Below are 24306 nucleotides of genomic sequence, written 5' to 3'. Positions count from 1 at the left end.
AACGAGGGAAAACCGCCACCGCGCGAAAATCACGCTTCTTGGTAATACCACTTGTGATTGCTGTTATTGGCTGGACGCCAGATCACGTGCAAACACACTGAGGAGGGATCAAACCCTAACCTGTTGGGACAACATCACCAGTATAGCGCTTGTAAACATCATGAAGGTGTATACAGTATACAGTGATCATGATTCCATCCACTGCTTAAGATATTACTATGGACAGGGGTGTCAAACAGTATAAAATCAGAACCAAGATAGCTTTTTGATTCGAATGTTAGTTATATCCACTAGATAATGTACAAAAACGGGAGAATCGCACTCTCCACTGGCTCAGTATTCCAATTACACACAAGTACCGGTACGAGTAATTGTAGTTACTCGTACCAGTATTCTCATTTTCATTTCGAGCTCAGCTCTCTCATTCGTTTGGGTAAAAATACAATAAATATAGCATTAAATGAATCCATAAGCCTCTTCTCCACTAGCCATAGCGGTATCGTTAACATCCTTCGACAGCCCTGCAACTCTCTCCTCAGCATCTTGCTGCTTGCGTCGCTTCTCCCGAGCAGCCCAGCACTTGGCAGCGTGCTTCTTGTACGACTCAATGTACTTGGGGTCCTTACCAAGCAACACACCGTCCATCCAATACAGCAGACCGCCCTTGTTATGCACTCGAAGCATGGCCTGAGTCTGGTACAGGATTCTGTCCTCGTACGTCTCTCGATTGTGTGCCTTGAGGTTGCGCACAAACTTGGTGTCTGTACCCTGCCATGCCCGCTCAAACTCGGCCGTCTGAGTGTTGGTGTACTGGATCGAGATGCTCTTGCCGTTCACGGCCTGAGTGCCCATAACAGACATGAGATCCGGATAGAACTCCTCCGTCTCGGGGTTGTTTCTCGTGTCCAGAGCCCGCAGAAAGCCCAGCTCGGATATCAGTTTTCGCAGAGAAGAACTGTCTCTGGGAATTCGATTTCCCACCAAAAACAAATGAGTCAGCTTGGGAATGACCATGAGAGGAGTAAGGTCTTCAATCTGGTTGAAATTGAGATTGAGAACCCGCACGTTCATGCACAAGTAGGCAAAGTTGGCAGGTAGACTCTTGAGACCGCAGTTGCTGAGATCCAGACGGTTGAGGTTCATGAATGGGGTGCACAGGGGGAAGTCCAGAATCCTAGTGCCCACAAGAAGCAAGTCTCGAACGTCATTGGCAGAATCGAGATTGCCAATGGGCACCCTCTGGGCACCCATGGACAGAGTAATCAGCTCAGGACACTCCTCAATGCCCTTGACAAGCTCCAGCTGGTTGTGCTCGGCCTTACAGACCATGAGGCGGTAACAGAGAGAGATGTCCAGGTCAACCAGCTTGTTCCCAGACACCATGAGGCGTCGAAGACGCGGTCTTTGAACATTGTCTGCCAGAGACAGTTTGGAAATGCCCACAGCAATGCCGTTGACAGTAGCCAGAGGAGCTCCGGGCTTGAACCGAGTCAGATAGTTGCTGTTGAGCCCCAGAATGAGCAGATTGTGTAGAGTCTCAACTCCATACACTGCCACCAGCTCATTGTGGTTCAGATATAGCTGCTCCATCGACGGCCATCTGTACTCATCCAGATTGAGGGTATTTGCCAGATGATTGTGGTTCGCAGAGAGGTGCATAAGGCCCTCTAGCTTGCTGAGAGGCTCCAGCGAGTCCAGACCACAATTGTCGACGTTGAGAACTCTCAGACTGTTGAGATGACGCAGCGAAGACAGGCTGCCAATGGACGGATTATGTGAGAGATCAAGTTCTTGTAAGTTCTTGAAGTCCAGGAAGCTGACTGTCTTTTCCAGCAGATTGTGAGACAGCTTGAGTACTCTTAACTGGGTGGAAATACCAGCCAGGTTAGTGAGCTTGTTTTCGGCAGCTCGAAGGTCAGTCAAACTTCTACAGATTCGATTCAGATCCTGCAGAGACACCAGGCCACGGCCCTTGATGTCCAGATGACGCACCTTGTGCCACGCCTGTTCTCGGGGATTGAGCTCCTGAAGCGACTTGACGAGTGCCTGGGTTGCTACAGAGTTGCCGGGGCCATGGTGACCCTCCAGTTCGCGCTCATGCTGCTGATTGATGCCTCTCTTGGCAGCCACGTCGCCAAGCTTGAATGACGCCTTACTCTGGTCCATGTACACGGAGTTGTGCTGTCCCTCAGAGGGTAAGTGGAAGTCACCAATGATGGAGTTGTCCGCAGATGGGAACGTCGAGTTGCTATTCTCTCTGTTTAGAAGAACAACAGGCATATCGCCACTTATCTCAGCAGCCTCACGAACCACAGTCACTTCTGCACCAGAACTGGAATCGGACGAGAAAGCAGAAATAGGCCGCACAGAAACCGTACTTTTCTCGTCCTCCTTCTCCTTGCCCTTATCCCGACCCTGACTCTTGGTAGACTTCATACTTATGGGTTTGCCCGGAACACGACCCACAGACTGAGGAGTAAGAACACCAGGAGTAGAAGCAATACCCCTTCGAAGACTGTTGAGAGTAGACTTGGGATACAAGTGGGACACCTTGCTGAAGTTCATGTCTGGAGTAGACGTCTGCATGCTGTGGCTGATACTGCTAAGACTGGTCTGATCAAAGTCGTCCAGCTTACCGTACATGCTGGGGCCCTCTCTTCGAAGGAAGGATTGGAAAGCAGCCTGTTTGGAAATGGAAATGTGGGAGTTGTACTGCTGAGAGTCTTCTCCAGCAGCTCCAAGGCCAGAGTTGTCCATATCGGCGTCCACATCAAAGATATTGAAACCCCCTTCTTGTTGTACTTCTTTGAGGCCTCCATCAATACCTCCAAAGTGCTCCTCAAAGTGCTCCTCAAAGTGCTCCTCTTCTCTGCCATGGTAAAGCACCGAAGAGGAAGGAGACGGCTCACTATCCTCTGTTAAATCGCTGTGAACAGGAGACTGGTGTCTGAGTTTCTTTGTGTTTGTGTGACGAGGCGAATGGGCGACTTCTCTGGCCTTGGAGGCGATTCGCTGGGGAGAACGTCCCGTTTGGGTTTGGGCCATTTCCAGAATTGACCGGTCCTCCTTTTGCTGCTGCTCGTAGGCTCGCATGGCAGCTGCAGTCTCGGCACGACCCTCCTTGGCGCTCTTGACCGTCTGGTTAGACGCAGGCTCGTAGCGCGGAGGCACAGTGGTGGTGTGGCCAAATTGTATCAAGCCCTCGGGGTTTGTTTCTGACTGGACCACGGAAGAGGCGACTCTGACGTTGGCGTTGGCGTTGGGTCGATCACGAGTTGATTCAGCGAACTTGGCGAGGACATCTTCCGGTGGATTGTTGTCGTTAGGGTTGAACGGGGGAATCTCTTCGGACACAGAAAGATCATCAATACCAGCAAAGGGGTCTTCTGACTCTGAGTCGTCGGCTGCATCCTCCGCATGTCCATGAGACGTGTCTTCATCCTCCTCGTCCACGTTTCTCAGCGGCATGATTCGATCGTCACTGGTATCATCTTCTCCTCGTCGAACCCATCTGCCCTGGTTGATATCGTAGTCCATCTGTCCCACTCGGTCCTGCAACAGGTTTTCCACCTCGCCCTTGGAAATGAAGCCCATCATGGACTTCTTGCCCGGTCGACTCTTGTTGCTGCCAACCACAGGCACCATCTTCTCACGGCCGATAGCCGACACTATCGACTCGAGGTCCTGCAGAGAAGCCTTCTTTTTGAGTCCCAGTTTGCGGGTCGTGGCTGTAGTATGTACAGAAGCCATCTTGTCGGAGGACAGGGAAAACCCGGAAGAGAAGGTATTTTGAGAAGGCTGAGAAGACAGGGTCTGGAGTTGTCGTGTTTTAGGGAGAGAGAGAGGTTGTTCTGATTTTAGGTCGGGAGGCGAGCTTCCCATGACATTCGACGTGTCACTTGGACCTGGAGGCTGGGACCCAAATTCAGCCCCAACGTTGCGAGCATTCTGAGCATTGTGAGTATCGTTGGTCTTGCCAAAATCAAACGCCTTGATATTGTTTCCTCCCAGACTGTCGTTTCCAACTTCATGGCGTTGTTTCACCGAGTTGAAGTAGGCTCGTACGTGACCTTCAGCATTTCCACCCTCAATGCCGCTTGCACTTGATTGGAAGTTATGGCCGTCGCGGCTGTCACGGCTATCACGACTGTCGCGACTGTGTTGTCCGTAGTTGTCATTCAACGACCTGTTCATCGAATCCCTGTGACTATCCCAATCACTGGACTCGTCATATTCGCTCTCGTTGGGCTCAAACTGGGCGAAATTGGCCTGTTTGATCCGGTTAAACAAGTCGTCAGCATTGTTGAGATAGTCCTGACTCTCCGAGGGCTGGTTCTGGCGAGCCCCCATCTTCTGCTGCTGGTTGTACGACTGGTCTGAGGCGAAACGGTTGCTGTCGAACGACGATTGGTCCACCCCGCTGCTGCTTGAGTCGCCCTCGAGCTGTGGAAGAAGCCCCTCGAACCGAGAATGCGTGTACGTGTCGTGTTTGGAAAATAGCTTGAGAGGAGATGCTGATTTGGAACGTGAAGGAGAGTCTCGAGGACCAAGTTCTGGAGTTCGAGTTAGGGACAATTGAGCCATTTGGTCTGTGACTGATGCCGCGTCCGAATACTGCTCCTCTGTAGGACTACTTCCTCCTTGAGTGTTGGTGTCTTCTGTTTCTGTGTGTTCAGCAATGACTCCCAGATCCACGCGTTTGCCGAGGGTAGGAGGCAAGAAAATGCGCTGCAGAGTGCGATTGGACTCCCGCTTGGACTCCTCGTTAAGCATCTGTTTCCAGGCGGGAGTGCTGGCCTTGACGGAAGAAGACTGTTTCGTAGTAGAAGCCAAAACGGACCCCGACGACTTGACAGAAGAGACTCGCTCGTGTTCAGCCCGTTCGTGGGAAGAGTCCTCATTCTCCCATCCGTCATTGCTGATCTCGGGCCATTCGTCCTGAAGCTCCTCCAACCATGGCGCTGATTCCAGCCCTCCTCCAACATGGGAAGCCTCAGCCTCATTGTCAGCCTCATTGTCGTGATCAGCATACCCACCGGCAGCCTGGGCCTGAGGCTCTCCAGGCTGTGTCCTGTCGAAGGCCTCCCCATTGACCCTGTTGTTTTGAACCTTGGCAATGTGCAAGCCTTTGCCTATCTGGGCCATGCCCTTGGATACCGTTCCTGTGGTGCCGACCGTGGAGGTGGTGAGATGTGAAAACTCCGGCTCGGAATCGCTGGCTCGACGCGTGTTGACGGTTCCGCCGGCGCTCTTGTGGTCGAATAGCGGAGGCGCGGTGCTCACGGTGTCGTTGTGGCCCGAGTCGTATCGGAACTCGTCGTCGTATTGTCTCATCATGCTGCTGTTTGGCATTTCGACCAGTCCTGCATCATCTGTGTTAGCTGGAACTTCTGGGCGGCTGCCTGAGCGCCCGCGCGCCCGACCGCCTGCTGCTGCCTCACCGTCTCTCGTTGCTGCCCCATACTCACCGTCAGACATTTTTGACTTCTTTGGCTTAAGGTGTCGCGGCTGATTAGTGTGTATACAATAGACGATAGTGTGTTGCGTCTTGCCGGCTTAGAGTTTCACATTTGACGCGCTTCTTTTGGTGTTTGTGGTTGTCATGGAAACTGCGCACCTTAAACCAGAGTCTGGTATGCAAACTTAGCTGCCCTCTACCTTTGGCCCTGGGGACTATTAACGATCGTCATTGTGGGGATGGACCAGGAACCGGATCTTTGCACGCCTCACGATATTAAACAGGTGAATCTGAGACCAACGGTGAGATGCAGGCTGGTGCCTTGGTTCAACAGACAAAGCCGATGACGCATCTGACAAGAGACGAAACCAACTCCAAGCAAATGTCTCATGGCCTATCTAGACGGCGATATACGTGCACCTTTCGTACTTGCACTTGTACACTGTCAACTTCTCCATTGGTTGTACAGTGCGTCTATTACCACAGCAACACCAGTCCATGCCAGTGCGAATACCGACGACAACGACGATACAACCTGCAGTTACTGGCTACTGTTTATAAAGAGCGACCTTCTTTTTCCTTACCAATATAAGCACCATAGGGCTCCTACAGTGCTACCAACCACGACCACGACCACCGCCACCTCTTTCGACTTGACTTTTCATTTTCCACTCTCTTGTATTTTGCACTCTCGTCTCGGTTTTTACTATTTCCGCCAGACAAAAGTGATTGTCGTCTTGTACAGCTACGTGGTACTGTCGTCAGAGTGGGTGTCTCGCTAAACCAATGTTTGTTTGGATGTTTTACCCTTACCCAACGACTCTTGTCTTATCCATGCATCTATCACAAGGGCTGGACGAGCCAAGCACAACACCATCATCCGTACGATAGTACCATGCCGTAGAATACAATCACTCGCTGCTGCCCACCCTGCCAAGGACAATGGTGTTGATACACTGCTTTAGACGCAAACCCACCAGCATCAAACCAAAGCCCTTGTCAAGACCCTGGTCCCGTTTCTTTTTTTTTTGCCCTCATCCGCCCCAAAATAAACCTCTCCACACTGTTTACCGAGTTTAGGTTTGGACACCAAAACAAGTCGGCACACCTTGTGAGCAGTGTGCATATGTGCGGTACCTGAGGATAATATCCACCTTCTTCAGCGTCAATCTCAATCAGCACCACACTAGCAACCAAGCAATCTTTGGCCAGAGCACCCTGCGGGACACGCTGACCTTATAAGATAGCCACCGAGCGGGCCCCCCAGTCATTCGTTAACTCCCCACATACCTCCACCCCAGACATAGCGTCTCCACTCTCGTTACCCCCGCTTCTCACCACACTCGCTACCCCTTACAGAGAAGCCTCTCTGATATGACCGACTCGGAAGTGTGGCCCTTTTCGCTCTCAACAGACCCGTCTCCTCGCCTCGACGACGTGCGCCTCATGTCGCCCTCGCCATTATGCCAGCCGTCGCCAGGTCACAACAACACCAACCCGGGGGCCAACACAAACAACATGCAGTTCGACACGGCCGACTTTCTCGAAATGGACATGTTCGAAGACACGCACGGAGCCCCGAGCGATGGCTCAACCACCAGCGGCACTAGCACCCATGCCCACGCCTCCAACAAGGCCTGGGATGCCTTTGGGGTCTCCACCCCGTACGTATCCTACGTGCCATATAAAAAGCGCAGTGACAATGACCTGCTGGACTTTGACTTCATCGACTCGTCCCATGACCTGATGGGTGTGACCAATATGATGGGTCAGCAGCTGTCACAGCCGCAGCTGCAGCAACAACACCGTTTGGGCCAACGTCAACTGGACCAACAGTTGCAACGACAACAACAACAGCAACGACAGCTTCAACAACAGCAGCAACATCAACGGCAGATGGAGCTCCAACAGCGTCAACTGGAACAGCTTCAACAGCAGCACCAACAACAGGCCCAGCTGCAAATGAACTTCTCCTCGTCCTCTCAGCACACTCCCACCCGTCATCCCGGATCATCCCACCCAGGCTACTCGTCCAGCCCTACCCGGCGCATGCAAAAGACAAAGTCCATGCCCAACCTCAAGCACAAAACATCCAGCCGCAGACTCACTCAGCAGCCTCCTCTGCCCCTGGATCTTATCCAGCCTGTCATCCCTCCGACTGAGGGCCAGTCTGGATCTGCAGGAGGCTCTTCCAGCACTGCTCACTCGCCCAACAAGGGTCTGACGTTTGTCACTCACGAGTTTGAGCACTATGAGCCTCCAAAGGCGTCCTCCAAGAGTCCCACCAAGGTGACAAAGGCCAGACTCAACACGAAAAAGAGTGTCAATAACCTCAAAAAGCGAGAGTCCCAAGAGGTGCTCTCGACCCTCATGTCACGCCAGCTTTCGGGCTCCAATTCGTCGGCCGTCTCCTCTACCAACAACGATGTCGATGTGACCGTGATGAGCGTGGACTCTCCTTCTGCATTTAAGTCCGCCATGAAACAGGTCCAGTCGTCTTCTCCGCGCCGCAAAAAATCCTCTCCAGAACTCAGGCAGCAGTCCCAGATGTACAAGTCGCCGCCTCCAGTCCCCCAGCTGTCTCAGCTTCCCATGCCTCAAATGGCACCCCTAACTTCTCCAGTCATGTTGAAGCAGCAGCAACAACACCAACAACAACAACAACAACAACAACAGCAGCAGCAGCAGCAGCAACAACACATTATTCATACCCCGGACCAGTCTCCTAGACGTGGTTTGAGACACGCTAAATCCGTGGCGTCGTTTCAGCCCACAGCCTCCATGCCCGGTTTCAATCTCGACAGCCTAGTGAGCGAAAGCATGCCATCCAAGCCGTCCCACAAGAACGACAAGGAGGCATCGTTCTCGTCATTCCAGGTCATGCTGTCGCGTGTGGACAACAAGAATGTGCTGATGAATGCTCCTCCACAGACTCCGGCTCCAGTGGGTGGAGAAATGGGCACCATCGACCTGTCGTCTTCGAGGCGATCGTCATTCACCGGTCATGGAGGCTCCCACAGCCAGGACAACCAGCTGTCGCCGCAGTGGAAGTCTCTGGGCATTCCTGAGTCGTTCAAGACTCCGGTGCGAGCAGCAACCCGACGCAAGTCCAAGGCGTCTGCTTCCAAAGAGACACCGGTGCAGTCTGCCCACAAGATTCTGCAGGAGATTCCAACCATCCCACAGTACGTGGAACCCGCGACCCAACTGGGAAAGTTGAATTTGCATGACTCGTCACTGGACTTTGAGTTCTTTGACGCGGTCCAGGGCACAGAGCCGTCCAACAGCCTGTTTGATTATGAGGCGATAGTCAAAGACGAGGGCGGGGCTAGTACTGAGGTCGGGGATTACATCAAGTGGGATGACGAAGAGTATTTATAAGGTATGGAGTGGATGGATTGTGGATAGGATACGATAGTATAGGATACGGTAGTTATGGCCCCTTTCATTTAATAGTAATTAATGCATGTGTACAGTATAAAAGTGGGCCAATATTTGAGGTGTCTGGACCTTCTTCATTCGTACTCATGCGACCAATGAACGAGGGTCAACAGCTGTCTATCTAATAGTATGACAGGCGGTTTAGTTACGTCTGCCGAGGTGATTTCAGCACAAGGATTTTATCAATGCCTGTGAATGAGAGCTATGTTTTTGATTCCTTGCATGTATGAGTGAGTGGGACACAACGGCAAAATGGCACCTATCTTGACAATATTGTACTACGACTGTTGGGTTTTATAGGATTAATCGAAAACTGTTTAAAAATTGAGTGGAATTGTTGTCTCTAATTACCCCTTACTTTAGTGGAATATTGGGGAAAAGTGTTGTCTTACCGTGCGTCCCCTGTTTGGTCTTGTCACCACGGATTGTAGCTACTGAGCCGGATAATAGCAAGTTTGCATCCGATTTTTGATTGTCCAGATCGTAAAAATGTTCAATTAGAGCAGTAATTCGAACTCTTGGTTGCTAACTAATGTCACGATTTGCATCTGGTTAGTCTCAGTGTTCAGGTATAGAGTGGGATGTCCAGTACATACGTTGGAAGTGGTGTATACAGTAAGTACTACGAGTACAGTATGTACTATAACATCAATTTTTTGGTAAGCTACTTACAGAATATGTTGGGGGTTCATCAACATTCCATTGAGCTCTGCCTTGTACAAAGCGGTTACACATGGTCCCACTGAACGATGTCAGTCCGATTGGTGCAACCAGAAGTCCACAAAAATAAGGCCATATCTCATGCTGTGCACTCGATTATCAGCTCAGGATACAAAAGTGGGCACTTGTCCTTCTTTCGCTCTCCACTCAGCTACTCAAGGGGCTCGTACTTAAGGGGCTCGTACTTAAGGGGCTCGGCAGGTCCGTCTAGTAAGGTACAAATAAATTAATTATGCATGTCGATCGATCTATCTTCGACTTTTAGTAAGTGTAGAAAATGCTTGGATGAAGCTCTCCGGCCATTCTCTGTTTATCCTCAGGCCACTGTGAGAATTCCACAGCGTAGTCGGGGCTCTGCTTCTTCTTGTTGGCAGCTCTCAGACCAAAGTAGTAGACAACAGAGAGGATTCCGGACAGAGCAGTAAAGGCAATACAGCACCCGAGACCGGTCATGTAGAAAGGAGCGTCTTCAGTCTTGAAGACAAAGGTGGAGATGAAACCAGCAATGTTTCCGAATCCAATCTGCCATCCCGAAGCAATGGCTCGTCGGTGATGTCCTGAAAAGTTCATTTGGGTCCAGCACACAAGCATGGGCATGCAAGTGTATGCTCCTGCGCAGATCATGAACAGGGCTCCGTATCGGGTTCCAATCTTGTGGTGTTCTCCCATAATGAGACCAAAGCCGGCCACACAGACGATACAAGATCCAATGACAAACCAGAATCTGTGTCTGAACCGATCAGAGAAAATGGCGGCTCCCATGGACAGTCCAAATGCCGCGACCCAGGGGGGCACAGAGTAGAACTGTGTCTTGATCTCCGAGTAGCCTAGAGTCTTGACGATGGCGGTTCCAAAGTAGGCGTATCCGTAGGCGGGCACCACCAGACCAAAGTACATCATTCCCGACATCCAGATCTTCCAGTCGGTGAAGACAAACTTGAGGTCCTTGAGGGACATACCTCGGTCGTATTCGGAGCCTCCCACGGTGCCAACAGCCAGCTTTTCCTTCATGAACTGTCGCTCGTTCTCAGACAAAAACTTGGCGTCCTCCGGGAAGTCGGAAATGACGAAGTACATGAGCATGGCGATGAAGGCGGTGCAGGCTCCCTCAATGATGAAGATCCATCTCCAAGCTTCGATGCCTCGATGGCCATCAAGGTTGTGAATACCGGCTGCAATAAGACCTCCAAACGCTCCGGCCAGACAGGTGGAGGAGAAAAAGAAGGAGTATCGTTTCTGCGATTCTTCTCGGCGGTACCACATGGAAATGAGATAGAAGCATCCGGGGAACATTCCTGCCTCGAAGAGACCGAGCAGAAAACGGGTGGCGAGAATCTGGCCGTAGTTTTTGACAAATCCTTGGCCTAGAAGAGTGCAACCAAACAGCACCATGCATCCTGGCAGCCACACGTGAGGGCTGGTTTTCTTCATGAGCCAGTTACTGGGTATTTCGGCAACCACGTAGGGAACAAAGAAAATAGCAAGAGCGACATTGAAGTGGTTGCCCTTAAGACCCAAATCTGCACTCATGCCGTAGACGTTGGCGTTGGAGATGTTGACTCGGTCGAGGAAGGCCAGGATGTAGAGCAGACAGATGGTAGGAATCACACACAGATCGACCTTCATCATGAGCCGGCGTTGGTTGACGCCGTACTTTTCCGCGAGCCCGTTGATCTGGCTCTGGATCTCGGCATCGCTCATAGGAGCAGGGTAGAGAGGCTGGTTTTCGAGACTCTCGGTCCCGTTCTCGGAGAAACTCTCCTCATGGAAAGATTCTTTGGACATGGTCGTTGTGGATATATGTCAAAAAGAAGTTGAAGATGTGGAAACTAGTTGGTCTTCTGGGGATCTACGGCTATTTAAACAAGGGTGTCTTCCGACAAGAGAGCATCGGAGAGTACGAACTGAGTCACTGCCGATACCGCCATAGCAAAGTTAATGTTAGTACTTTGAGCTAGAGTTAGAGCTTCAGTGGCGAGATTGAGGAGTGACGAGTTGTAGATATTGATGAATATGGCACTGAAAACGCCTCCGTGAACTTCCCCCACGTCTTGGCACCCGTTATATGTCAAAATCTCCACGTCTGGACGTCACATCTTGGCGCCGTGAGGGCCCAACGTCTTACCCCACATCGTGACGTGAGCAAGGCTGGATCGTCACTTTGGAGCCTAAAGCGTGCAAGCACCGAAAACCTGCTATATGATGCGTCCCCTGTGTATGACATACCGCGCAGGGCTTTCCGGGAGGGGTTCTTTAGGAGGGGAAGGGTTGTTTCCGTCATTAAGCGAGAGCTTGGCCATGTATCAATAGGCGATTTTTCTACACAAGGGGCGATTTGACGGAACAATGAGTCAAATTATTGCAAACAAACTTGAGACACCCACCCTATGAGATGGATATTAGTCTTCCTATCAACACTGTCTATCCGAGAATGTTCCGATGACTCAATTTGGAGGAAGACTAAGCGCCCTGTGGAAAAAGTGGGTGCACTTGTACGGCACGTTAGTTTAGAAGCACTGGTGAAGCACAACACATGAAAGTGCTTACAAGCTGTTGCTACGCCATTGCCAAGCTGTGTCGTTGCGAATGCCAGTCTGTCTGTAGCCGGTTCCGTAGTCTCTTCGCCTTCTACAGTAGCTTTACCCCTCCTCCAGCCGTTCTATAGCCGTGCAGAAAAACGCCTTGGCTTGGGGGTACGGCGATAGGTAGATGATTTCGGCTCTATTTCCAATCCAGGTTTAGAGGTTTTTCTTTGCGCCTTGCACTCTACATATATCACGTCTGGAGTCAGCCGCGAGCGGCGGTAATTAGATGCATTTTGGTTCGGTTCTTCCTGCATGGCCGAGCGATATCGGAGCGGTGTCGGCCTTGGAGAGAAAAAAATGTTTTTGAAAAAAAAGTGAAAAAAAAGTTGAAAAATCAGCCAAAAAAAAGTCACAACCACGTCACCGGAAGAGCCGGAAGAGAGAGCTGCGGGAAGCTACAGTAGAGCACATGGGCGCGCGCAGACGAGAAAAGCGACAGATACGAATTATGCGTTCGTTGATTGGCTGGAGGAGCGACAGGCGGTACGAGCAATCTTGCCACAGAAAAAAACGACGGTGCAAAAATGTTGACGGCGCCAAGCAGGGGAGAGCGACTTTTGTTGAGCTTAGTCAGATGGACCGGGATCCAGGACGTGATGATAATGGCGGGAGTAAGACGGGGCCAAAGTGGCAGAAAATACCGGATAAACGGCTAGACCTTCTTGTTTAGTGCGAGTACGAGCCCGCTGACGATCGCGGCTGACGTTCTGGGCACGTGACTCAACATTTCTGAGGACTCCCGTGCCGCCGTAATCTACCCTAGGCCTAAGTTTCCCTAAAGAGGCAGTTGCAGCAGGGACTCTACAAGGCTGAGAGGACCAATTGTAGGGCCGATGGCGGGTCTTTCGGAAAAAGCCTTGTTCGTGATTGGATGTTGGCTAAATAACGAGTGCTAGCTGCTTTACAGCCTGTGATCCAGACCCTCGTGTGGTCTACAACCTCGCACTCGTACTGTAGAATACACACAGCAACCTTGTGTGTCCAAAAGACGCCTTTCTGCCCGCAATGGAGCTACATTTACAGACAAGCGGCAAAACAAGGGTTGTCAGTGCGATTGACGTGGTGGAAGACAAGGACCATGGGTCACCGCCCATGCTTATTTCGGTTACCCTGCTCGATCCCCGTAGTCTGGGGTACCGCCCAAGAGCCAGCTTGTCTCAGCTCATTTGCTGGGGTACGTCTTGGCACGGAACCGAAATCCGGGGAAGGGATATCCGAGAGATGTACTGTGATGTCAAGTTGACGGACCAATGGAGGGGCGCAAGGGGAGTGAGAACGAAGAATGGATCCGTGACGAAATGGCCTTGGTTTTGATGGACGGGAAGTCTGGTGGCAACCTCGAGTCTGAGTTGTCCTGTGTATCTATGGTGCTATTCGCGTCTACTACCAACGGTTCGTGTTCAACTCTTGCGGCATAAAGAACGTGCAAGTACGATACCGGTACGAGTACTGTACTTGTTATTGTACTTCTACGTACAAGTTTCAGGTGTTTGTCACAGTTTTTTCACAGTTTTTGTTCTTGTCTGCTGTCCCTGCACACCGCTACTTTGTTGAACCGATTCTGGAGCTCGGTTTGTTTGTCTTCGGGCTAGACCCTTGTTCTTCGTGCTATTTTTTCTGCCATGTTTGCCATATTTTTCTGCCATGTTTACCATTTTTCTTTTTCATCGCATACCCCAGATTACCCCAGATTAGCGCAGACCCAGCGATTGTAGTCAGGAACTGTACAGAAGCCTGACGGAGCGGGAAGCGGAGGGAAATGGCGCCGGTTTATGGCCTAAATGGGACGCCAGACACAACTTGTCAGCTTTTCGCCATACTTGTTCACTCGGTTGGTTGCGCAGGCGCCGATTATTTACTACATAGTCTTGCGTACAAGGTCACTGAGGCCCATAATACTCATGTCTATTCAGCTAAGACAGTTTCGTCACCAGACCTGTGAGACAAGGCTTAACTTTATGTGACACCAGTGGCCCAAATAGTCTTAGTCTGGGGTACACTTCGAGAGCGTCGGATAAATGGAACAAGTTACGAGTGTTGGCGCGCGTGGTTGTATACAAAGAGTATGGAGGTGGTGACCGGGCACGATATATGGCACTCACCATTTCGCCCTCGCCGCAGGCTCCGCCCGCTTCCAAACGAACTCTCGGACAGTGTGCGCATGCATTATCGCGTGCTGACCAACTCTGTTGCACCGATATCGCTCTGCTGTAATGGGTCAATCGAGAAATAGTTGCCGCGTCCATGGCGAGCAATAGTGTAGACTACTTGTAGCCACCAAACGGCAGTTAACCACGGCAACCGGGAGAATAGATGGAACCATCAGGAACCGGTGGCTATGGTCACGTGAGTCCACGATTTCCCGGGTTTGGCCGCTTAGTTCCGTTCGGTTCCGTTCTGCTCCGCTCTTGTTCGCTCTTGTTCGTTCGTTTACCGCTCGCTTACCGTTACACTATGTCTCTGCTGTGTCCATTATCTCTGGCGGATACTTTGGCCCGGGATACATTCAAGCTTCTGAAAGTGTGGCTCTGGACTCACTTCCGTTGGTCCATAACTTTGGCTTGGTTGGGTGGTTGAGCGGCGCAACGTTGGGTGTCGAGTCCCTGAGAGCTGTGGTTGGAGAAGGAGCCGATACCACGTGATGAGCAGACGTAATCAGTATATTATCATCTGGACAGTTGATTTAATAACCGTCCGTGCGCTCGTTTCCCCTCATATGGCGCTTGCAACCGGCCTCCACAGACTCTCTCTACTTCCTCCCTCCCATAACTCAACTCTCGGCGCACCGGATTCCCTCAACCTTGGGCCCAGCTTAATTATGGACTTTTTTTTTCTAAGCGTAGGTGCACACCAGCAGCAGCTGTACGTCGGTGCACTTTGCCATTTTTTGTCTTTGTTCGCATTTTGACTCACTCCGGGGAAGAGGTCTAAGACCCAACCGGACTTGCAACTATATATACCGGGGCAGTCCCTGCCAGACAGACTACCACATCACTCTCCAACCCCACGTACAGCTCCAGCTCTCCGCTCCAGATTGACCCCGACGCTCTCTGCACCACCAGCTGCATCTATACCCAGCACAACGCCCACCACGTCGCACCACACGTCCCAACAAAAAAATCTCCCAACGCGCAGATAGTGATCTGACCATACTTGAGCTCCACCTCTCTATCTTTCAGTAGCACATTTTCCAGCACTCACCATAACACACAATGTCTGAAGACCACCCAGCCATCCACCCACCCTCCGAGTTCAAGGACAACCACCCCCACTTCGGAGGCCCCCACCTCGACTGTCTGCAGGACTACCACCAGCTGCACAAGGAGTCCATTGAGGACCCCAAGGCCTTCTGGAAGAAGATGGCCAACGAGCTCATCTCCTGGTCAACCCCCTTTGAAACTGTGCGATCTGGCGGCTTCGAGCACGGCGACGTGGCCTGGTTCCCCGAGGGCCAGCTCAACGCCTCCTACAACTGTGTGGATCGACACGCCTTTGCCAACCCCGACAAGCCCGCCATCATTTTTGAGGCCGATGAGCCGGGCCAGGGCCGAATCGTCACCTACGGCGAACTGCTGCGACAGGTGTCTCAGGTCGCAGCCACCCTGCGATCCTTCGGCGTCCAGAAGGGCGATACTGTGGCCGTCTACCTGCCCATGATCCCCGAGGCCATTGTCACTCTGCTGGCCATCACCCGAATTGGCGCTGTCCACTCGGTCATCTTCGCCGGCTTCTCCTCCGGTTCTCTGCGAGACCGAATCAACGACGCCAAGTCCAAGGTTGTCGTCACCACCGACGCCTCCATGCGAGGAGGCAAGACCATCGACACCAAGAAGATTGTCGATGAAGCCTTGCGAGACTGCCCCTCTGTTACCCACACCCTGGTCTTCCGACGAGCAGGTGTCGAGAACCTGGCCTGGACTGAGGGCCGGGACTTCTGGTGGCACGAGGAGGTCGTCAAGCACCGACCCTACCTTGCCCCCGTCCCCGTTGCCTCCGAGGACCCCATCTTCCTGCTTTACACCTCTGGATCCACCGGCACCCCCAAGGGTCTGGCCCACGCTACCGGTGGCTACCTGCTTGGTGCTGCCCTGACCGCCAAGTACGTGTTTGACATCCACGGAGACGACAAGCTGTTCACCGCTGGAGACGTTGGCTGGATCACCGGCCACACCTACGTGCTCTACGGTCCTCTGATGCTCGGAGCCACCACTGTTGTGTTCGAGGGAACCCCTGCCTACCCCTCCTTCTCGCGATACTGGGACATTGTCGACGACCACAAGATCACCCACTTCTACGTGGCTCCCACCGCCCTGCGTCTCCTGAAGCGGGCCGGCACCCATCACATTAAGCACGACCTGTCGTCTCTGCGAACCCTCGGCTCTGTGGGTGAGCCCATTGCCCCCGACGTGTGGCAGTGGTACAACGACAACATTGGCCGAGGCAAGGCCCACATCTGTGACACCTACTGGCAGACCGAGACTGGCTCGCATATCATTGCCCCCATGGCCGGCGTGACCCCCACCAAGCCCGGTTCTGCTTCCCTGCCTGTCTTTGGAATTGATCCCGTTATCATTGATCCCGTGTCTGGCGAGGAGCTCAAGGGTAACAACGTTGAGGGTGTTCTTGCCCTGCGATCTCCCTGGCCCTCCATGGCCCGAACCGTGTGGAACACCCACGAGCGATACATGGAGACCTACCTGCGGCCCTACCCCGGCTACTACTTCACCGGTGATGGTGCTGCCCGAGACAATGACGGCTTTTACTGGATCCGAGGCCGAGTCGACGACGTTGTCAACGTTTCTGGCCACCGTCTTTCCACCGCCGAGATTGAGGCTGCTCTCATTGAGCACGCTCAGGTGTCTGAGTCTGCCGTTGTTGGTGTCCATGACGATCTGACTGGCCAGGCCGTCAACGCCTTTGTGGCTCTCAAGAACCCCGTCGAGGATGTGGACGCTCTGCGAAAGGAGCTTGTTGTGCAGGTGCGAAAGACCATTGGACCCTTTGCTGCTCCCAAGAATGTCATCATCGTGGACGATCTGCCCAAGACTCGGTCTGGCAAGATCATGCGACGAATTCTGCGAAAGGTGCTTGCTGGCGAGGAGGACCAGCTCGGAGACATTTCCACTCTTGCTAACCCCGACGTTGTCCAGACCATCATTGAGGTTGTTCACTCGTTGAAAAAGTAATTTAAAAAAAAATAGCATAATGTATGATATTGTTTGAGGGTGTGACGAGTAACTACTTGTAGATGCAATCATGTATGTACATACTGTATTGTCGATCTGGGGTAAAACGTGCCGAGAATATGCCGGGCGTATGTACGAGTTTTTCCGGCGCGGATAAACCGGCAACCAACCACAATGGTTGCATTTGGAGGAAGGGGTACTTGTAGAACAACGGCGCAATGAAATGTGCGGTTTTGGGGGGCTTTTGGAATGCAACTTCTGCACAGTACAGTACATAATAGAGTACGGGTAGTTCGTTGTATGCGTTAGTTGTGTGCATAAGGTGTTGTTGAATGAGGTTGAGTGGTGTTGTTGAATTGAGAGAAAGAGAGAGAGAGAGAGAGAGAGAGGGAAAGAAAGGAAGAGAGATGTTGAGTGACTTGCTGTAGAACTTGTTGTGTTGGTTTTACTTGTGTTGGATTATAGGAGGTGACAAGGTGGTTGGCAGCAAGCAGCCTCCTTCTTGGCAACCCTGGCCTGTCGCTCCTCCTCCTGCTTATATGAGATGAACTTATAAGACGAGTATTATACTGTGGGTACTTGTGGGTCTGATGAGGAGCTACAGTAGATGGGAAGGTGGAGTGAGTTTCAACTTCTGGTGTTGACTTCAACCGGTTGAGAAGACTGATTGAGGTACTGTACGGTACTTGTATCGTGAGTTGGAGGTCGGAAGCTGACGACGGTAATGAGCTGGTCAGACTGTTATCTGGTTAGATCGTAATGTGTTCCACAGGTGTGTTCATTCGTGGTACATTGTTGGCAGTGTAATGTTCAGGTGCCAAAGTGATCCTCGTTGACCATATTCCGTTTTGTTTTTGCGCTGGTGCTGATTTGCTGTCACTCACCAAAAGACTGATGGTCTTGATCTTCTGTTCGGAGGTAGTCTGGGGATTGATATCAGGTTGTTGCTAAGATTATACAGTAGATGGAGGAGATACTGTAGCTTGAAGGTGTCTCTGGCGAGTGTATTCGGTTCCAATGATACAGAGACAGGAGCTTACAACAGTGAGATGGGTGGCAGGTGGCTTTGGCCACGGTCGTCTCGAGGCACATTGAGCGGGTTTTCAGACTTCAGACCCAGATCCAGCACCACACCATCGTCTTTATGGCATTGGAATGGGGATTAGGGATGGGAGCCTGACTGTGAATTCCAATGTGAGCCTGGAATTGACCCGAAATGGTGGGACGGACGCCAACAAGATGTGGTCCTACTCCGATCGTGTCGTCATTTGTAGCTCTACAGGTGCTCAGGTCTTTCTCACCTATCTTACAGTCTTCTAATAGACATCGCTCTACACTAAGTATAGTACGTACCCTCGTCTCCTCGTCTTCTCGTCTCCTTGTCTTCTCGTCTCTATCCCCGAGGGCAAAGTGCACAGTACTGTAATCATCACTTCTCTCAATGTGAGTATTACTCAGTGTGTATTGTACACCCAGTCTCTTACAAGTACAGTTCTCTTAGAATAATGTAGCTCGTACTGTTATCGTGGATCAAGCTGTTCATAATGTACGGTACATCATCTAGGCTGAACTGAAATCATTCTGAACTGAAATCATTCTGAACTGAAATCATTCGGAACTGAAATCCTTCTTGACTAAAACCAGCAGTTGCGTTGAACCTCCCTACAAGTAGTTGACTCATTCCTTGGTTGAATTGAAACCTGCCTGAAATCATTCTCTGCCTGAAATCATCTCTAACCAGCTCTTCTACTTCTACTAGCTACAGTCGTCTAAATCTCTACTCTCCACTCTCTACTCTCTACTCTACTCGGGAAAGGCCAGCCTCTCTAGGGATTTGATCAAATACCATTCAATATATAATCCTCACAAACAGTATTTCTCGTTGCAATTCTCGAGAATGTGAATGTTGAGATCGCGCGCGTGCACCGCCTTGTGGCATTCAGGACAAGTTACTGCGACCATGATATGTATCAGATATGTACCAGTACTTGCAGAGATGGTGGTGAGTCTGTTGTAGTATGTAGATGAGACAAAGTGGTTCGGGAATTGGGCCACTTATATACCGTATGTAAGACGTATCGTACATACTGTGGCCACCCCCTCCCTCCGATTGCATGTATGTTCGTGACCGAGCTATTGGGGCCAACTTCACCAGACCCAGATACGAGACTAATCAAATGTGCGTCAAAGTATCGAGAAATTAGTACGTACTCGTACGGTACTTGCAGGCATAGTTGAATGGTATTTGTCGGCATGCTTGATACAATATACCGTGTTCATCACCAGAGATACTGGTAAAGTACCCGTACGAATCAGTATCGGGTGTAGGTGTTATCCTACAAGTGCATACCGTAGTACTACTTGTACGTATCATTCTGGTTCTTGTACTTGCTCTTCTTGTACTTGCTCTTCTTGTACTTGCTTTTGCGTTTGTGGTACGATTACTCGTCTTTACCACTTTATTATTCATCTCGCCGCATCTCATCACAACTCATCACATAGACCAGCTATATCTAACACTAGACTCACACCCCACTTAGGCCAAGGCTCCCATGGGATCCCACAGAGGCAGGACGTTGGGCTTGGTCTTGAGCACCTGCTGAAGCTCTCTGGGAACGTACTGGGCAGAAGAAACAACCTGGAACACGTACTCGTCAAACCACTTATCCGACATCTGGAAATAGCCCTTCTTTCCGGTGTCAGCTCCCCACGAGTTTTCAATCTTCCACTTAACCGGTACTCCGTCCTCAAGATGGACTCCGGTAATCACCATGGCATGGGTCATGGACGACGCTCCAGTGGACACTCGCTGCTCCTTATTCATTCCCAGAGAAGTGTTGAAGCCCAGATCGTAATCCCACGACTTGGGATCCAGAATACCGGTGGCTCGGTCTCCAAACTGGCCCACGTCAGAACCAAAAAAGACAGGCTCGTTGTTCTGGATCATCTTGATGGCGGCCTTCTTGAGCTCGGAGATGTCGGCGTTCACGTAGGTGATGGGACGGCCTCCAGAAATGTTCTGAAGCCGGTCAACGGTATACAACTGCTTGTAGTCGTTTCGAGGGTCGTTGATGAGGGAAAAGTACTGCGAGGCGGGGTGCTTGAGATTGTCTCTGTAGAACTTGATGGGGGTGGTGGTGACCTGCTGGGGCTTGCCATCAATGGTCCAGTAGTCCCACTTGAAGGTCTCGTTAGCAGCAGGAGGCACTCCCAGAGAAGTAGCAAGAATGTTGTACACGTTCTGGGTGTATTGTCGTCGCAGGGAGAGTAGCAGCTCAGGGGTAGGTTTTTCGGTCTGGATGAGCTTTCGGAGAGCCAGACCGTACTCTCTCAGCTTGTTAGTAAGCAAGTAGTTGAGATGGCCGGAGTTCTGGGCGTTCCATGAGTCGGGGAACACGTCCTGAGGCACCAGACCATACTTCTCTACCAGATTGACAACCATATCCCACTGTCCTCCGTCGTTGACAGGAGCCTTGAGTAGTTCCTGGACCAGTCGAGAGTCGAGATCTTCGTCGGCGGTGTCGATGATCTGCTCCAGGAAATACGACGCCTTCTCCAGCTTGTCGTAAAAGAAGAGATACGCCTGGGAGAACTGGAAGTCCTTGGGCTTAATGGCTGACGACTTGATGAGCTGGACTCGGAACACGTTGGTGGAGGCAAACAGCCAGCATCTTCCTGAAGAGCGCTGGTTGGTCACGGGGGTGTCTTTCTGGCCGTCGTACTTGATCACGTGAGTGAACACAGCAGGGTTCTGGTCATTGTATCTGTCGTCTTGGATCAGCAACGACTGGTAGTCACTTCTGGACAGAGCTGCGAGAGCCAGACGGTTCTTGGGAGAGTCCAGGAAGTTGGCTCGCCACTCAGACAGCAGGTTGGCAATGTCTTTCTCGTTGTTGTCTCCATTGAGATCCAGACCGTCAATATCCGGCAGGGATTGTAGCTGAGGAAGAGTGGCCAAGTCGGGAGTGGCGGTGTCAGGATAAAAGTGCTTTTCAGACACCTTGGACAGCCGGGTTAGCGACTTTTGCGCGTCCGATTGGGCTTGTTTGGAGGGAGAGGAGCCCATGATATGAAGAGGAAGAAAAAGAAGAAGGGCAAACTATTTGGTGGTCGCCAAAGTCGGACCCTACGCTATATATAAACAACAGACGCGAGACCTTTGTGGTTACACGGCACTCTTTTTTTAGGTTGCAAAGGGTGGGGATTGCGTTATCGGTGCAAGTCGTGTGATATGGAAGGGGAGAAGAGAAGGGTCGTGATGAGGCCGTTTAGTCCCATTTTGGGGGCCAAATAAAAGCGGAGTTGTATTTCACAGCCCCAAAAGACCCCCCAATCTCTTCTAAAATTGCTCTCACATTCATTGAACCCCTTTTTTTTCAGACTGATTGATCCTCACACTTCGCACTGTGGCTGTGTGGATGCACGCGGTTATCTTACAGCGTGCTATTTTTAAGCACGGACTCCGAACTCCGGAAATTACAAACTCCTCCTGAGGTGGGTCCCGGATGGAGCGGATGAGCTGCGGGAACCCGGCGTTGTCACGTGACACGGGAATGATATAGCGCGGGTGTGTCACGTGATGAGCCTCGCCCCAAGAACTTATACTTGTATTTGTACTTGTACCCAGTCAATGGTTCTTTCTGGTCTCATTGTGATGGTCTTGTTCGCCACCAAAATCTTACCCACAAGATCTACAGTTCGACTACCAGTACAAGTACAGCATGGACATACCGTTATTCAGTTACATCGGATATACGGAAGGGGTATATGGCACGTGATTTCGTGGAGGGTGGCAGGCGGTGGAAGTCATGTGATTTATGGTATCTCTTGAGGCGTATACGATGAAAGTACTGTACTTGTATGAACCATGGATATGGGTGGCTTTCATGCTGATTTTTCCAGTAACAATAATGTCCTTGTAGTTGATAATTTACTTGACAATTACTTGATAATCTCAACGTTCCAGGTAGTGGTTAATTCGAGGGAGAGATAAAGTAGGACTCTGAAACAGGAAAGAAACCTTTCTAATCTTGAACATGGACCTGCCCGTACTCGGACGACTCTTCATCTCCCGTTATTGCGTCCTCTAGCATCCAAGCTGAGATTCATGGTGTTGTTGGAAGAGATGACCATTATGATGAGAATTACATGGTGATTCTATTACAAACTCCCCCATCACCACATCTGTAAACCCCACACTCTTATATAACTCTTCAACTGCTACCCTACTGCCACCCTACTCCCCAATACAATACAATAATCTAATGCCTATTTATTTTCACCTATACAACCTCTACCCAATTAGTTCTTCTTGGAACCCTTCTTGGAGCCATCCCTCTCCTTCTTGGGGCCATCCTTCTTGGCGTCTCCGTCCTTTTTGACACCTCCATCCTGCTTGAACTTCTGGGATCGGGTTGTAAGACGCTTCTTCTTGCCGCCAGCTCCGGGAGCGCCGTTGGTGGGGGTTCCAAACATGGCCTTTCGCTTCTCGGCTCTGGACTGGCCAGGCTTCTCGACTCGGTTCTTGTTGGGCTTGACTCCTCGTCGCTTGCTTCGGGCCAGGTTGACCTTGCCGTCCTCTTTCTTAGCCCGCAGACCCTCCTGTACAATGGACTGTAGCTGAGCCTTGCCGGCCTTGCCTAGCCGCGACTGGGCCCGGCCAAAGTGCGACTTTTCGTCTCGGGACAGGCCTTCGGTCTTTGCGTTTCGAATGTTCTTCATGTCGGCCTGCTTGGCCCGTTCCTGGGAGTGTTGGCTCTTGGCCCGCGACACACGCAGCTTGCGCTTGTTAGTGGTGGACTTGGAGAGCTCGTTGATGCCCTTACCGTTGAGCAGCAGAGCCTGCTCAACCGAGTTGACGTCCTTGAACTGCACGTATGCAAACCCCTTGCCAACGTTGGTCTTGGGGTCCCGCACAATTCGCACGTACTCCACATCACCGCAAGACGAAAAGGCCTCCCAAAGGGATTCCTCCTGCTCCTCAAAGTCCAGAGCTCCCACAAACACGCACCGCTTGTGATCCTGGGCGCCGGGATGGGCCACGGAGTCGACTCGCATGTGGAAGCCCTTGAAAACCGAGCCGTTGAGCGTCAGAGCGCCCTTGACGGACTTGACGTTCTTGAACACAATGTAAGCGTTGACCGTGTCTCGCTTGGAGTGGAACTGCTGGGAAATGAAAGCCACCTTTCGAGGAAGCAGCTTGGAGAAGGAGATGGACCGGAACCGCACAGACGCCACGGTTCCAATGGCCGCAAACAGAGCCTTGAAGTTGTTGTACACGGTCTTGTCGGTGATCACCTCGGACGACACGTTGCCGACAAAAATGGTGTAGTCGGCCTTGTCCAGCTCCTTGTTGGTGGCCTCCAGCTTCTTCTTGGTCTCTTCGTCCACGTCCAGCTCGGGTTCGTCCTCAGAATCGGATTCGGGCTCATCGACTTTGATTTCCTCCGCGGAGGTCTCTGCGACCATGGGCTTCTCCTCGGCCACCTCCTCGGCCAACTTGGCCATGTACTGATCCTCCAAGTCGGCCGACTCCTCCTTGGACTTTTTGTTCTTCTTGCTCTTCTTGATAACAGGCTCTTCGATCTCCTCTTCGTCGTCGTCGTCGTCGTCGTCCTCCTCCTTCTCCTCCTCATCCTCCTCATCCTCCTCATCCTCCTCTTCGTCCTCTTCGTCCTCCTCTTCATCCTCCTCTTCATCCTCTACTTCCATCTTATCCTCTTGCTGGTCACGCACCGGGTCGACCTTGCCAGCGCGCTGAGGCTTCTGACGAGGACCACTGGAGTTGGCAAAGAGCGCGGCGAGTCCGGAGTTGTCTTTTGTGGTGGTCATTGTCGCTGGATGGTCAAATGATTGAGCTCACTTGTTCTGTTCAAACTCTTGCCAAAAAAAATTCAAACTTTGCATGAGACATGTA

At 51.4% G+C, this 24306-nt stretch overlaps 6 protein-coding genes across 6 annotated transcripts; 2 read left to right on the top strand and 4 right to left on the bottom strand.

Moving 5' to 3' along the window:
• Positions 1–456: 456 nt before the first annotated feature.
• On the bottom strand, positions 457–5478 carry YALI1_F08944g (uncharacterized protein; the record flags this gene model as incomplete). Its single annotated transcript, XM_068283277.1, has 1 exon — positions 457–5478. The coding sequence occupies one exon, from the start codon at positions 5476–5478 to the stop codon at positions 457–459; it is 5022 nt and encodes a 1673-aa protein (XP_068139378.1).
• Positions 5479–6832: 1354 nt separating this feature from the next.
• YALI1_F08930g (uncharacterized protein) lies at positions 6833–8839 on the top strand (the record flags this gene model as incomplete). Its single annotated transcript, XM_505059.3, has 1 exon — positions 6833–8839. One exon carries the CDS (start codon positions 6833–6835, stop codon positions 8837–8839), a length of 2007 nt encoding a protein of 668 aa, XP_505059.3.
• A 1041-nt stretch (positions 8840–9880) lies between these two features.
• YALI1_F08885g (uncharacterized protein) lies at positions 9881–11404 on the bottom strand (the record flags this gene model as incomplete). Its single annotated transcript, XM_505058.3, has 1 exon — positions 9881–11404. One exon carries the CDS (start codon positions 11402–11404, stop codon positions 9881–9883), a length of 1524 nt encoding a protein of 507 aa, XP_505058.2.
• A 4012-nt stretch (positions 11405–15416) lies between these two features.
• Positions 15417–17390, top strand: YALI1_F08845g (acetate--CoA ligase; the record flags this gene model as incomplete). Its single annotated transcript, XM_505057.3, has 1 exon — positions 15417–17390. The coding sequence occupies one exon, from the start codon at positions 15417–15419 to the stop codon at positions 17388–17390; it is 1974 nt and encodes a 657-aa protein (XP_505057.1).
• Positions 17391–19926: 2536 nt separating this feature from the next.
• YALI1_F08784g (uncharacterized protein) lies at positions 19927–21456 on the bottom strand (the record flags this gene model as incomplete). The annotated part of the gene is made up of 1 exon (XM_505056.3): positions 19927–21456. One exon carries the CDS (start codon positions 21454–21456, stop codon positions 19927–19929), a length of 1530 nt encoding a protein of 509 aa, XP_505056.1.
• Positions 21457–22691: 1235 nt separating this feature from the next.
• Positions 22692–24221, bottom strand: YALI1_F08757g (uncharacterized protein; the record flags this gene model as incomplete). The annotated part of the gene is made up of 1 exon (XM_505055.3): positions 22692–24221. One exon carries the CDS (start codon positions 24219–24221, stop codon positions 22692–22694), a length of 1530 nt encoding a protein of 509 aa, XP_505055.3.
• Between the last annotated feature and the right edge of the window lie 85 nt (positions 24222–24306).

Source organism: Yarrowia lipolytica, chromosome 1F (assembly GCF_001761485.1).
Source record: "Yarrowia lipolytica chromosome 1F, complete sequence".
Lineage (NCBI taxonomy): Eukaryota > Fungi > Ascomycota > Dipodascomycetes > Dipodascales > Yarrowia > Yarrowia lipolytica.
Note: the sequence above shows the minus strand (reverse complement) of the source record. Positions and strands in the feature narration are given on the sequence as shown.